The following is a 15,339-nucleotide window of genomic DNA, read 5'->3' on the forward strand; positions in this document are numbered from 1 at the left end:
TTAACAAAGAGCTCTTGAAAAATAAATTCTGAATAGATTTTGGCAAGATATCCGGACAACAATACAAACGTAGAACTGTATGTATTTATATGAATTATTGCTGACAACAATGAATACAATTTAAAATAACAAGTTCTTAGGATAAATATTTTGATGATGACACCCAGATTGAAAAGAAAAAAAAAACAACAACAGTAAATCAAGTACTAAAATAGGATAAACAATGATCATAACAGGCCTGCTGCCTTGGCTTTAATCTATATTTCAATATGTATGCTATACATATAAAAATATGTTTTATGCATGTGATACATATTGATATACCGGTATAATAAAAACTTAGGCACCTGTGAGGATAGTGAAACTATACACAGTGAAACTCGGATATAACGAAGTCAAGCTGGGACCTATGAAATAATAACTTCGCTATATCCGTAATTCATTATATTCATATTAGGAATATGTTAAATTATATAGCTTGGGATCCAAAATAAGTTCGCTATATCCTGAATTCGCTATATCTGTGTTCGTACTAAACAAGTTTTGCTGTACAGGTGAACTTGTGTATCTCAAACATCAGTTATAATCTTGGATTTGTGAATGTATTCAAGTCCCAATCACTTTTGATTTGGGTACTTTATCCTCAATATCTCAAATTCTCAGATTGGATTGTATCTTAAAGTTTTCCTTGGTCCCAATACTGTCACACCGAGTCCAGGATAACAGGGTTTGACTGTATCTTTACATCACAACATTAATTTTTTTTTTAGCATAGAATAATTGTTTTTTAAATTATGTGTGTGAATGCACTGTCAAACAGTGGATTTCTTGGAACTCAATTAAAAACCGAGACCTCTGAGGGTTCTATTGAGAAAAAATGTTTGAGACTTCCAACTTCAATTAAGTTATTTACAGACATTTGTGTGTATAAAGATATATACCTTGATTTTTTTTTCTTTCAGGTTGTAAGCAAAATGTCTATCACAGACAAAAAAGAGACATTATTTGAGCTTAAATCAGAAAACAGCTCTCAGTTTTCTAACAAATGCAAAGACATTTTTGGAAACCTAGAGAAACTTGAAAGAAAGCATGAGGAATATGAAAAATCTAGACCTTCAGATGATGACAGGGGTGGAATCAAAACAGATCCAAGTGATGCTGACACAGAGACAATTACCCCAGCTTTCAAAGTACCTCAGTCAGGAAGTCTTGGGACAAGGGGTGGGAGACCATGGAGAAGGAACCCTGATAGGAGAGAAGACAGGGATGGGAACCCTCCACCTTGGAGGGGTGACAGTGAAAGAAGATCGGAGAGGCGGAGAGATGAGAGAGGAACTGACAGCATCCGACGTGAACTACAGCCAAGGCAATTTGTGAGCCACAGAAGAGGGCATCCTTACCATAACTACAGGGGAAATAGGAGGCAAAAGACCCCAGATTATAAAGCTCATCCAGAGAAATGGACCAAATATTCACTGGAGGATGTTGGAAATGAGGATATGTCTGAATCCTCAAATACAAGGGCAGCTTTCGCTTTCTTGGAAGAGCGAAGAAAATTAAGAGAAGGTGAAATGAAAGCAGAGGCAGTGAATACTGAAGACACTTCCTGTTCGAAGGGAATCTTTATGTTTAAGAAACCAGTGAAGAATGAAAGCAAAAAGGACACATCAAAAGTTTCTTCTAAAGTTTCCCTTCAGCAAACAAATTCAAATGATGATGAAGAAGATATAACTTTATCGTATGAAAAAGAAAGTGTAGAAGTGTCTGGTGCAGCTGATGTTGAGAAAGTGGAAGTTGAAAAGGTGACATTTAAGTCTCATAAAAAGTCAAAGAGGAGCATCAGAAGTCGTGATACAGATGATGATTGATTTAAACTCATCAATTCATATCAAACGTTTCTTTATCATTTTATCATGTTTTAGATTTGCATTCATTTAGACTGTCCATCATTATAAAAACATATGTATCATGTTTATGGTATACCCCGGTATGTTGGTTAGAAATTGATAAATAAAAATTTTGAGTAATATACAAAGTTGCAGTAAGTTGTCTGAATTGTCTCTCTATTTCTCATCTAGATCACGAAAGCACTTTTATTTAACAAGGGGCACATTGGCCATACTGCTTACCTAAGTCACTGTTGCCTCCTTTTTTTCATCATGGAAAACTGATCACTTAATTTGGCCCCACCCTGTACCTGGGGGACATCTTTTTAAAAGAGACACTATCTGAGGATGCTTACATATCTATATGACTAACCATACCTTTGCTGTTTTTGAGAAGATTTTTAAAGATTTTTCTAATATATACTATGTAAAAACTTTGTTCCCCATTTGTGACTCCTCCCTACACCTTCAGCAATGAATGGGGTAGGGGTGATGTTTTTAGAAAAAATGAATGTACCCAATGTAGTGAAGCTTTCATTTTCAACTGCATGTATTCTGTTCACCAGGATTTTCAGAAGAATGATTTTCAAAAGGCATTGAAATTTTCCTTAATTTTAAATGTCTCCCCTTAATTGAGGGTGTAGCGAATAACCTCCAAAGGATGCATTGTGGCCAATTTGATTAAAATCAGACCTTCAATCTGCTCTGCTCACATAGATTGCTCTATACTGTGCACAAGGTTGTGTGGCAAGCAGATCAAAGGATCTGATTTTAATCAGATTGGCACTGTGGCTAGTTTGGTTGAAACTTACACAGTGATTCTGCAAATGTGAAGCGTGAACTGACAGATGCATGGATGATGGGAAAAATTTGTCACAGGAAAGGAGAAAATGCATGGATGGACATGGGAATCAAACCTGGGACTCCTACATCACTTGTCAGGTGCTCTACAAACTGAGCTACCCAGGCCAATGTCCATTGCCCAGACCTTTAACACTTTAATCAGAAAAGTTTACTTGACCTTGAGCCTTCAGCTCAGGCGTACTAAAAATGTATGATATACAAGACAAAATGGGCTCAAAATCAACTGAGACTGCCTGTCCCTGCTAATTTTTGTTTTTGAAAACATCTGCCCTTGTTTGCTTTTTTCTTGAATATCTTTTATTTTGCACTCCACTTTAACAAATGCAGGGGTTTACATTAAATCACATTTAAAAAGTTAACGGGTATGTTTGCCCTCTCCTACCTCACTGACTAAAAATGGACCTACACAAAACTTTTTTAAATCTTCAGGACACAAGTATTTTTAATTAATTCCAAGTTTACCTAGCCAAAAATCATCTTTTGCAAGTATTTTTATTTTTTGAAAAAAATTCCCCTTACCTATCTACCCAAATTTTTTATCCTGAGTTGGGAGAAGGCAAGCAAATATTTTTTTAATCTATGTAAAATAAGATGTTAGATCCGCTCGCATTCTCGCTACACTAACATCTAACATCCCATAGATGGTCACATCAGAGGTCAAACTCAGAACAAATCTTGACTTATTTGCTTCAACAAATATATGCTGATTTTGCAGGCAATGATTTGATTGGTTGATAGAATTTGACCTCTGACATGAACCTCTATGGGATGTTGTTAGATGTTAGTGAAGCAAGTATGTGAGCGGATCCAACATCTAATTTTAATTAGACTGAAGATAATATAATCCAGGAGAGGATTTCACACAGATATTTTTGACCTTGACCTTTGATGAACAAAAGTAGATCAAGCTCACTGCAGACCCTTTATCCATTGACACTCCTTAAAATTTGAGCCTAACCGAACCATGTGGAGAAAAGATATGCTCTAGAATTAATCAACTTATAGATGCTTTTATACAAATATGATACTAGTATTATGTAAAAAAAAAGAAAAAATGTCAACATATACACGTCACCCTACAGTTACCTTTGAAATTCCTTGATTAAAAACAAACAACATTTCATATTTTGTTATGTTTTATTGGTTTTTTACTTTTATTTTTTATGTGGCTAAATTTCTACCTAGCCTTCAGTTAGTTGAGAATAGTTATCTGTGAAAGCTTTATACATAGCAACATCTAAGGCACAGACATATACATGTAGAATGAGTTTTTACAATGACATACAATGTAAATGGACATACATTTTTGTATACAGATACAGGTATTAACTAATGATTCTTAGTTTATAATTAAACATTACAATCAGAAGATTAAATCTTAATATATAACAAACTAAATAATACATGATAGTAAAGACTATGCAATTTAACCAATTTGGCAGTCAGCTATGTACCATACACTATCAAAAACATTCAAAGATATCTCTGTGGTTGTTTTGGGGGGGATAGAAATTTTCACTGAATCCAAGAAATGTGCAAAATCTCCCAAAAGTTTCATTGACCCCTTTTAAAATTAAATCTTTTTCATTAAATCTGGGACAAAAGTATAATATCTTAACAATAATTCCAGGCCAAAATACATGAAGTTCTATCTATGACTTCAAAACTAGAAAATACTTTAAAATATTGTCACATTAACAATGTGTATAAAATACAGAACTAACCTATGAAATATGTTACAGAGAAATACCCGTTGTAAAAAAAGCACTCTTTTTAAAACATTTTGGGGAAAAGAAACAGGGGAAACAAACAAACAAACGTAGATTTCATTTAAAATAAAAGATATCAAACATAAAAAAAGAAAGATAAATAAAAATATGCTTTACTGGTTTCATAAAAAGGTTTGCTTCCTTGGAAGACAAGAGTTGAAATTTTCAATGTGATATTTACATGCCATTCCCAAAATAGCATTCATCAATAATTAGGTATATAGTTATTATTATATTACTTGTCAATAAAATATAAACATGTGAATAACATCGTCTTTAAAAGGAAAAAAATAAGGTAATTTTAACATAATTTGGCTAAATGTTCTCATAAAATTAACAGACACAAATAAAATTTCAGCATGCATCAATGTGAAAAAGAAATATCACAATTTCCATCTCTGTCACACAGAACTAAAAAAACAAAAAAATTTGAAAAAAAAAAAATTTCCTTGGCTAAAAATTTAATATATATACAAGCAGCACTATGGAAACCAAACACAACAAAATAAAATCTAGAAAGCTTATCACAAGACAAAAACATCACAAAGTGTGCAATAAAGCAGTGCTTTTCCATTAAGTCTCTATTATAATATTGAACTGCCCATAGTGTGAAAGATTTACACAAAATTTTTTGCAACGGATCTTAAAAATTTACTAGCATTGCTGCCTCTTACAAAGTATACAGACTAAAACAAAAATTTTAGTGACAGAAATTCTACCAAATTCATTCTCTGAAATCAATCACACAAAGTGCTTCAATTTACCCTTTTTTCATCAAAATAATTTTTTATTTTCAGTGTAGTTCGATAACTCATCAAATATGGCACAGAAAAATTGTATATACATAAAACATTTCACATGATACAATTTCAACAGATACAACCAAATATTTACTGAATACAAAATCACTTTATACATCGATCTGTTGGTCACTTGTTAACCCACGTTGGCAGTATTTAAAGATTTGTTGAAACAAGACTAAAACAGAACAGAGTATAGTTTAATTCCCATTTACATGTATCTCATTGTGCTTAACGTTTCAAATGATAAGAAAAGGGATCAAGAGGTATACATGTATGTGCAAAATAACTTATTTCGCATAAAAATGAAAAGTAATGCACCATGGCTTACATAAGATATCACAGCAAAATCTTAATTTTAAGTACAGTATACATTACCATTTTGCAAAATTATTTATCTTGTATTTGACCTTTTAGCACATCCTTAATCTGAAATGAATCCTTGATCTTTGACCCCCCTTCCCATCATGTCCTTGAACTAAGACAATACCTTTACCACTTTAACCATTAAAGGACTAATGATATCAAAAGGTAAGCTAACATCAAAACTGCAGAAAGACAAATCCACAAAAAAAATACCAAGCCCATTTCTATTGAATGTCTAATGAACAAAAAGAAAATTATCATTCCATGATTGAGCACCAACCAGATGAATCAATAATGCCAAATTCAGAGAGAAGTGGGACAAAGTGACCAACAGATGGTTACTGACCAAGATGACTGCTCCGCAAGAGGTAGAACGAAATTATTTAATGACCGTGAACACATCATCAGCTGGAGCGAAACTGAACTCAGCAGAGCACCTCTTCACACAGAGAAATCAAATAAAGTCCACACAACAGTATAGTGTCAGAAATATACAACAGTAGTGGGGGAAATATACAACCTTGTTCACACAAAGTGGGTTGTCCCAATAGAAAATCTCTTATGAACAAGAGGTACATGCTTTTATACTATAAGGTATGTTTTTTCTCTATTTTTTCGTTTTTGTACTTCAACATGCATGTGCTCATACTTTAAACATTGGGCCTAAAGTCAAATATGAATTTCTGTACATATTGAAAAGTTTTTCTTTTTTTAATCTTTTTGCTCTAACAGATTAAATTACCATAAAACTTAAAAATTCATAAAATTTTAAAACTAACTTTCAACATAGCACTAAAAACTAAATCCAATAAATTTTCTTGAGTACAGATTGATTCGTATTTTGAACTGAAATTTTCCATTGGGACAACTCACAGTATACAAAAATTTTAAAAGTGCATATAACACGTTTACATAGAGTGAAAATCTGCATAAAAATCAGCAAAAATTATAAAGTATACAAAACATTTCTTCACAACAAATTCTACAAAATGCCAAATACTCATTCGAAAGATGCCCATTTTGAACCTGCTAAATAATGAGGATATGAACTGATACACCAATAATAACAAGTGCCCAAGTTTTCTATGTTGGCAGGAAGAGATTCTACAAGAGGTTATACAAAGAACTTATCATACAATGCTGATTTCTTTTTTTCATATGCATATAAATACTGTCAAACAATAACAAGAGAAATTACGTATAAAAATTTGTCATATCACACACATCATTTACTAGCACTCATAAAAAAATCACATTTGACACAAGAAATATTTGTATTCAGGTGAATATATATATATATAATCATGATAATTATATACACTAACAATCGGAACTCTCAGCCACTGGTGAAGGGGGTGGGGGGTATGGATTAAAGAAGCTCCTCTCAGTTGATGGTGGTGAAGGGGGGCAACTCATATCGTCTGAAAAATAGGGGGTGGGTAAAGGAGGGTAGGGGTCATAGGTGTAAATTTCTGATATAGATTGTTCGTAGTATAATTTGGGAGGATAAGGTTCACTTTCCTCACAAACGTCCGTACTACACGGTGTGGTGGGAGGAGGGGGGATGTTGTGTATTCTGAGTTTGTACGGTCGATACGACCGGACCGTCGATGGACTATTAGAGGAGTACCCCGAGTAGCCCCCTTTATACACCGACCGGTCAGTGACGGGACTAGGTGGGGGATTGAGGGTCTCTTTGGGGTATTGAGTCACAGTGCTACTACTGGAAGAGGCCCCCGTCACATGATTTCTATCATACAGAGGCATCGTCACTGAGGATAACCCCGTCTCGTGGGACTTCCCCCCATGAGAAGACAGGGTATTAAGAGTCGTCTCTCCTGTGTGCACAGAATGGTTTTGGTTCAATGGTTTTAATTGACTCATGTCGCTGCGCTGCTCTTCGTATATTAATCTTGGAGTCCTGCGGCGACATGCGAACACAAACACAAACACTAACACGATTGCGATAAGCCCCACCACTATGACGATGGTCCATGTGGCCACCTCCTTGCTGGGTGATGACTTGGCCACTGATGGGGGACAGTCATCCTCTTTACAGTTATGAGGGGCTCGACTCGTTGGATCACAGTTCGATTCGTCTGTCAGATCCTTACACTGGGCCTCTCCATCACACACTTTTTTGATGCTGATGCAGATATCATTGTCACATTTGAACTCATCTTGTGGATGACACACTGGACAGCTCTGTTCGTCCGACCCGTCCGAACATTCCGTCGTGCCATCACACCTCCATACCTTTGGGATACAGTGGATTTCTCCACTGACACACGTGAACTGCTCTGGTGAACAAGTGGGAGGATCTGAACAAGTCTTCAGATCGGCTTTTAACACCAAGTCTAAGGGACAAGAACAACTAGCCTTGCCCGCACTATCTGCCACGCAGATGTGTGAACAGTTGCCTTTACTTTTGGCACACGGATGGTTGAGGTCTTCAGGCACTAAACCCCTTGCCACCAGAAGGTCACTAAGTTGATCTAGCCTACCCTGGATGAACGATCGATTTTTCCCAGTAGCTTTTTGCACTCTGCTGATAACATGATGTTGTTTGTCGATCCAGTAAAGAAAATTACCAAAGATGGCCATTCCACGTGGATTGGCCACATCTTGATCCACCAAATTCTTCCTATTGCCTCCTGACAAGTCTGAGCATTCAATGCGATTAAGACGTGAATCCGCCCAGTATAACTTATTGCCTTCTACATCGATAGCTAGTGGTCCAGGGCGATCCAATTCTGAATTGAATAATATTATACTGTTTGTGCCATCCATTGAAGCTCGCATGATAGCGGGATTGCTGCCCATATCTGTCCAGTACATATGACTAAAATACAGGAAAAGTCATTTAACATTATCTGGTAAACAAATTAATTACTGACGTACAAGTACATGCACATCATTCTTAAGTTTTCTATGCCATCAAAATAACAAATTAAATGACAATTGATGTATTTCTCTGCAATATATTTAATATCATTATTTCCTGAGACTAAAAACTTTTTCTTGGATCATAAAAATGCCAAATTCATGCAAAAAGCATGTGTACTATAAACATCAAAATGAAGTTTGTTTTTTTTTTTTTCAAAAGACATACCCTCCCAGTGGATTGAGGACAATGTATCTGGGTACATGCTTCTCCCCCTCTACTATGACTCCAACAGGGGTGCCGTCCAGTCCAGTGATATTTATGGTATTCTTTTTAGAGCACGTCCAGTACAAGACGCGGGAGTACGGGTCCACAGCGATATCGAAAGGGCGGTGTTCTCCCTCCGGGTTAGACACCACTGTAGCAACCTGGAATTTGTAATCAATGAAAAAGGAATTCTATTAATAAAACAGAAATATCTTGCATGTACAACCAATTGATTTACATAAATTATGCACTCATGAAGCAAATATGCAAATTTGTAACAAATATTTCTTAATTTTTAATTTTGTTACTAGAAGCAGTTTTACTTTCTTGAGCTTGCAGAAAAATGATGTGCAACTACATACGTGGGTTCCATTATCAGCAGCCTTTTTGATGATCATATTTTTGCCTTCAATCCAGTAAATGAAATGTTTGACTGGGTCGTAGCTGAGGGCTTTGATGTTCTTGAGATTCGGGATCGGTAGAACCACCTCTGGTGTATCGGGATCGAAATCGTCGTTATTTATCACTAGACGGCTGATCGTGTTCTTCTGACTGAACAGCAAAAATGTCTTTGGAGCTAAAAGATAAATCAGGCACTCAGTTAATCTAAACTAGAACTAAAGATAGAGCTGCAAGAAATCTGTACCAAAATACTGCTTGGTGAATTAACCTCAACTTCTCCTAGTATGAAAGTTATGAATGTTTAATTATACAGATCAGTAATACAATACTTAATTCTTTAGAAAATTAGGCACAATTTTATATCCATGTCAATTTTGACATATATTTGTAGATAATAAAATTTCTTATTGCTGAAACATACTGTTCCTTTCTTTCTATGCAGTCTTAAATCTTTTTCATAAATTTGACATATCAGTAAATGAATGCTTCTCCCTTGCTTTCAGTTTGGCTGCTCATTTATACATTTTTCCCTAAATCAACCATACCTGAGCATGTCTTATTGTCACGGTTGAGTCGAAAGTGTGTGGGACACGCACAGTGATGAGGCGTTCCAGAGGTGTGGTTAACAGGGTGGGCCAGACACAGGTGTGAACACCCCCCGTTATTGTCCTTACAGCTGTTACTACCTGTAAGAAAAGGATAGGTCTCTTTTACTTAGCTCCCACATAAAATGATGAAATATACAAAAATATCCAAAACAAAAGATGATTATTTTTTTTTTAGAAACTGGGACAATCATATAATTAATACAAGGTACTTAATAGATTCTAGACTAATAATTTTGCAGCAAATAGAAATTCATAAACTCAAGACATGATAAATCTTGAAATTTAACATTCTTTTAAGTTAAATTTTGCATTTTTCCATAGTTAACATGAGAGCTTGTACAAATTTAATATTTTTCTTAAAAATATTTAAGAATTGAACAACATTCACAAAGGAAAAAAAACTCCCATGTATCAATATCATAATCCCCAGTACTAACCGGATTGTCTGGAGGAATGGAAGACCAGTATATCCCTGACACTCTCTACACTTGTCTGGATGGTGGTGCGGTTGGAGCCCGAGGACTTGTTAGCCCGCTCTATGGTCTGCCTCTGCCAGTCGGCCCAGAATATGAAGTCGTGGTACAGAGTCAGACTCATGGGCTGGGGCACCTGATCCGTGATCACCTTTACCATATCTTGTCCTGTGATAATAATAAATGTACTGAATCACACAAAGGCATATTCTCAGTTTTGCTTAATCATATCAAAATACTTCTGATCATCATACTGTAAATCACTTTTAATTTGCGAGAACTTTATTTTCGCTTAATTACGCGAGACAGTGTGCTCGCAAAAATATGATTCTCGAGTATATTAGTATTCCTATGGATTATATAAAGCAATCACCACAATTCGTGAAAATTTTGTCTCCCTCATAAAGAGGCAATGACTATCTCATGAAAATAAGGTGTCGCTAAAATTTAGTGATTTACAGTACCTTGCTTATGCATGTACTATATTAATATAACCCTTTTATAAATATAGCCCTTTCATGAGGTTGGTCAATATGCTTTTCTGTGAAGTTGATATATCTGTGGATCGACCTGACGAAAGGCCAACATTTGTTTTATCATTTTTTTACAGAAATTAACAAAACAAAATTTGAAAATAATATGAATAAGCCACAAGGTTTCTTTGTCATCTTTTTAAACACAGACCAAAGATAAAAAAAATACTGGTAAGCTTATTATCATGATTGCGTTTCCTTTTTACTGATAGAGTAATTTAGGGAATGTAATATTTTCAAAGACAACATTTGCTTTATTATTTTTATGAAAAACATTTAGAATATATTTTGATATAAATTAAACTCATAGATTTTTATTCAAGGCATTGTTACATCCAACCTTTTATTACAGAACATCATAGAATCTGTTATAAAAAGGAGTTCAATCATTTTTTTTTCAGAAGCATCGTTACGTTTGCTATTAGTACTATGAAGTCAGTAATTTTGTTATTTTCCATTTTTTATAAACATCAAGTCAATATGCATTTTTCAGAATCTATAAATAGTGACTCAAGTCAATAGCTGTTATATACTTGATCATGTGATCGTTTGAGCCAATCAGAGAGCTTAGGATAATAGAGAAAAATAATATTGCTCATTATATTTTACATCACTTGATTTTTTTTTTTGGTAGAGGAAAATACTAACAGAAGAGATTTGCTATTTTAGTTCACTGTAGCCCTGCTCCCCTGCATAAGTGAATTTTTCACATGGCAGACATATTGCAGCAATGTAGATACATAGATCAATGTCTTATGCAAGTCCATGGACCATAGACATGATAAACAATTCTTTGAATTTGTCTTGCATGCTGTAAACATAATGTTTTCAGTTTTTCAATGTTTCTGTTTTGATTTGTTACCTCAACTGTATGCCAATATGGTCATTGTCAAGAAACTGAATTGTGAAAGGAAAACGATTATGCCTTTGCCTTTTGCTTCAAGCATACTGGCAATAAAAGGAGATTGCATTTTGATTTGAAACAGACTTTCACATTACCATTCAGATCAGAGGAGGCAATAACATTTTGGTCAATGCTTGTCCAGTACAGTCTCTTCTCTCCGTAGTCGATGGTCAGTCCGTGGACTTTCCCTATCCCAGTCCTGATGACCTCTCTCATCGTCCCGTCCAGGGCAGCCCTCTCCAGCTTCTGAGACACCCAGTCCGTCCAGTAGATGTAACTGGAAAACCAATAAATAGGAATATACAACTATTTCACAAGAATTAGTGGGAATCTATACTGTTACACCAACATTTACTGATTAAGTATAATACATGCACTAGCACTGGGTCAGTCAATTGACCAGGATGGAAAATACTAGTACTTATCACTAGGATTTACTAGTATCAGTATTTCCCAACTGACCATGTCAGTATTTCCTCCAAAAATTCTTTTAAATACATTGAATTTAAATCCCACTAAACATTATTTCAGCATTAACCATGATTACATAAGCACTCTCTCTTCCTTAACACGTAAAACATCTTTGAGACCTTGACTACAAATAGGAATTTTTTAGGCATACCCGTCTGGTGGATTAACGGCCAGTGCCCTAGGGGCTTCTAGGTCCTTCCAGATGATGACGCGCCGCGATGAGCCATCTAACCGTGCCACCTCAATCCGCCGTTTCTTTCCTGTGTCGACCCAGTTAAGATTTTTAGCCACCCAGTCCACGGCTATTCCTTCTGGGTAGGTGAGCCCATACTGAACAATGGGCTCAAGGGAACTGCCATTTAGAAAGGCTCGGCTTATTCTCTAAAATAAAAGAAAAATGCTCAGTTTAATAATTATCTGAAATGAATTTTCAAAGCAAATTGTAATTGCTTTGGAAATAGTGACTAAACAAATGGTCCTCTAGGAAATTCAAAGTACAAAAATCCTGAAACACAGAACCCAGTACATGCATTTCCTCAGTGAACCATGAATGAAAATTACTCTAGATCTTTCAATATTTATCATAATTTTTTTTAAATCTCAAGACTCAATCTTAGATAAAAGATCAAAGAGCTTATTATCTAATAGCAAACTCGTGGGCTTGTAATCAAAGGGTTTATCCCCAGCCTCTGAAAATCTGACATAGTTATTCTCATGCATGCTACTGGCCATTAAAACAACCCAGGGAGAGAGAAAAAAAAACTCTTTCTAAGACATAAACATCAAAGAGAACCAGGTCCTAGAATTCCATTAATATTAGATACCAGGTGAATCATGCGATCAATTCCAGGTTGACTTGCCTTCAGATCTCCGTCCGTCCAATAAATCCTATCGTCTGCGATATGGAAGTCTATCGCTAAGGCATCTTTGACCCCTTTGATAGGTATGGGTCGTATGCGATGATTGGTTTCCAAGGACATGCGTTTGATGTCATGGTGACTGGTAAACAGAATGAAGGCCTCCGGCACGATGCAGGTTTTCCCGTTGCTGACGAGCTCCAATCCCATTGGACAGGCACACACGACACCCTGATCAGCGGTAAACAGACAGAGGTGACTACATCCGCCATTGTAGTGTGCACAAGGATTGGTACCTGGAAATAGGAACCAGATATATTGTAAAAAGTATTCTAGGGAAGGGTGGGTTAATAATCAAAATAAAAAGTATCTGAAGATAAGCTACCACCCCCCCCTTCCTCCCCAAACAAATTGCACATTTTTTCATATGATTATATACAAAGTTTTTGATTGTGCACAAACTGAGAAAAATGGTGCTAAACAAATAAACATGGTCACATCTTGAGTAATGGGAATTCCCACACCCAGTATCAATAATGTAAGCCTTATTGCTTTCAAACCAAGTGCATTAATTTATTGCAAAATTATATAATATATCTGCACTCTCATGAGCTTGCACTGAACAATACTTCAAACGAACTTTTTCAAATTGTTTAAAAGTAAATTTATTGCACTGTAATCAATGATTTTTTAAAACTCTCCATGAAACAGAATTATTCATTCTATAATAGAATGTTGCATTTTGTAATTCTAATTTTAAATAATATGCATGAGCTGATAACATCAATTCTCAAATATGTTATTGGAGTCAGTCAACCATGCTGTTGCATATTCAGATCTCCCTGTCTTTGAAGCCCACCATTAATTGATTCAAACTATGCTGGAGTTTGGTTTGTCTAACTCCTCCATAACTCAAGTTAATTCTTGTCAATTCTTTTTCATACAATTATTGCTTCTAATGTCAGACTTTCTCTTAAAAGGCTTCCTCTGCTTCCAAATTGGAATTTAATTTTAATGTTTGTTGATCAATTTTAAGTTTTTTCATTGCTGCCTTTAAAACATTTAACTGTATTCTTAATTTCGATAATTTTTTTTTAAGAAACGTGAAATTTACACTGGCTGAACTATTCTGTCTCATTTATAAATGCATGTATGTGTTACAAAAATAATCATATTGAAACAATAAAGCTTTTAAATTTCAAACAAGTCCCTGATGACATCATTTTCAATGTTGTTTCTCCATCATGATGTCACGATAAGTATTCAGCAAACTTTTATGATTTTTTTCCAATATCAACATATTCAGTTCAACATTTTAAATAAAGCACAATTCTTCCTTTTTCAATGATAAATTCATGGTCAAATCTACATGAAAACAATTCCTAAAAATCTTTAAGAGTTCATTACACTTCCTTTATTTCTCCCAAAAGACATCCTCCAAAAGGTTATGGTAGTACAAAGTGCAAAACCTCTTCATTACAATAAGGTCCATAAGTTGAAAAATGATATAAAAATTTGATGGCTACTTAAATTTACATGCCTCTTTAAACTTCATATGAAGTGAACCAAGTTAAAATAAATTTTAAGAAAAGTCACTATGGCAGAATATCTTGTGGAATTACCGGTACTGCTTGGATTCAAATCATTTTTGAGGAGTATTCCAAATTCAAATTCCAATCAGGCCTAAAATTCAAGTTCCTCAACAGTTTTCTCACTAACTTCCAAAAATTACAGTATTTATCATTTACAGGTGTATGTAATCCTGAAAATTGTCCATTGAACTTTCACTGAACAAAAAGTACTATTATATACACGTTTTAAGCCTCGGTCGTCTTTATCATTTCTAAAATGGATACTTACTATGTACACTGCTTGTCAACATAAAAATCCCTACCACATGAACTACTAATATCTTCGCCATGCATAGTATACACAGTCCTACCCCGCTCTCCTACAGCTAGTAAAGGACTGAACACATTACAATAATATTCATCGCTTCATCAATTATGTTTACACAGAGAGAGAAAAAAAAACCTGCCTCCATTTTTCACTGAAGCCTTCGCAATAGGAAAAGATAAAAGGGATACGGTCTATGGATCAAACTCCCAGACTACGAGGAGAGGGAGAAAGATCAAATGTTTTATGCAACAAAAATGGCAAATTAGCTCCTAATTTGTCAGGGATTACTGCCTTCCATTCAGTCATATTTAGTCCTACATCAAAGAGATCATAACCTTCTATTTTGGAGTTTAATC

General features: G+C 35.1%; 2 protein-coding genes across 2 annotated transcripts in view; one reads left to right on the plus strand and one right to left on the minus strand.

Annotated features, from left to right (window-relative positions):
- The first annotated feature begins 42 nt into the window (after nt 1-42).
- On the plus strand, nt 43-1,970 carry LOC134282847 (U5 small nuclear ribonucleoprotein TSSC4-like). The gene is made up of 2 exons (XM_062765233.1): nt 43-77; nt 963-1,970. Exon 2 carries the CDS (start codon nt 975-977, stop codon nt 1,866-1,868), a length of 894 nt encoding a protein of 297 aa, XP_062621217.1. The 5' UTR covers nt 43-77; nt 963-974; the 3' UTR covers nt 1,869-1,970.
- Nucleotides 1,971-3,868: 1,898 nt separating this feature from the next.
- The window catches only part of LOC134282896 (low-density lipoprotein receptor-related protein 6-like), a 29,333-nt gene continuing 17,862 nt past the window's right edge, over nt 3,869-15,339 (minus strand). The window contains exons 9-16 of the mRNA XM_062765310.1: nt 13,088-13,380; nt 12,379-12,608; nt 11,852-12,033; nt 10,284-10,487; nt 9,784-9,924; nt 9,199-9,413; nt 8,798-8,997; nt 3,869-8,527 (exon numbers count right to left, since the gene is read on the minus strand). Of these exons, the coding sequence (XP_062621294.1) occupies nt 7,006-8,527; nt 8,798-8,997; nt 9,199-9,413; nt 9,784-9,924; nt 10,284-10,487; nt 11,852-12,033; nt 12,379-12,608; nt 13,088-13,380 (2,987 nt within the window). The 3' untranslated portion in view covers nt 3,869-7,005. The remainder of the gene's footprint in view (nt 8,528-8,797; nt 8,998-9,198; nt 9,414-9,783; nt 9,925-10,283; nt 10,488-11,851; nt 12,034-12,378; nt 12,609-13,087; nt 13,381-15,339) is intronic.

The sequence above is a fragment of the Saccostrea cucullata genome, unplaced genomic scaffold (assembly GCF_032062105.1).
Source record: "Saccostrea cucullata isolate Sc308-1 unplaced genomic scaffold, CSIRO_AGI_Scuc_v1 ctg406, whole genome shotgun sequence".
NCBI classification, from domain to species: domain Eukaryota; kingdom Metazoa; phylum Mollusca; class Bivalvia; order Ostreida; family Ostreidae; genus Saccostrea; species Saccostrea cuccullata.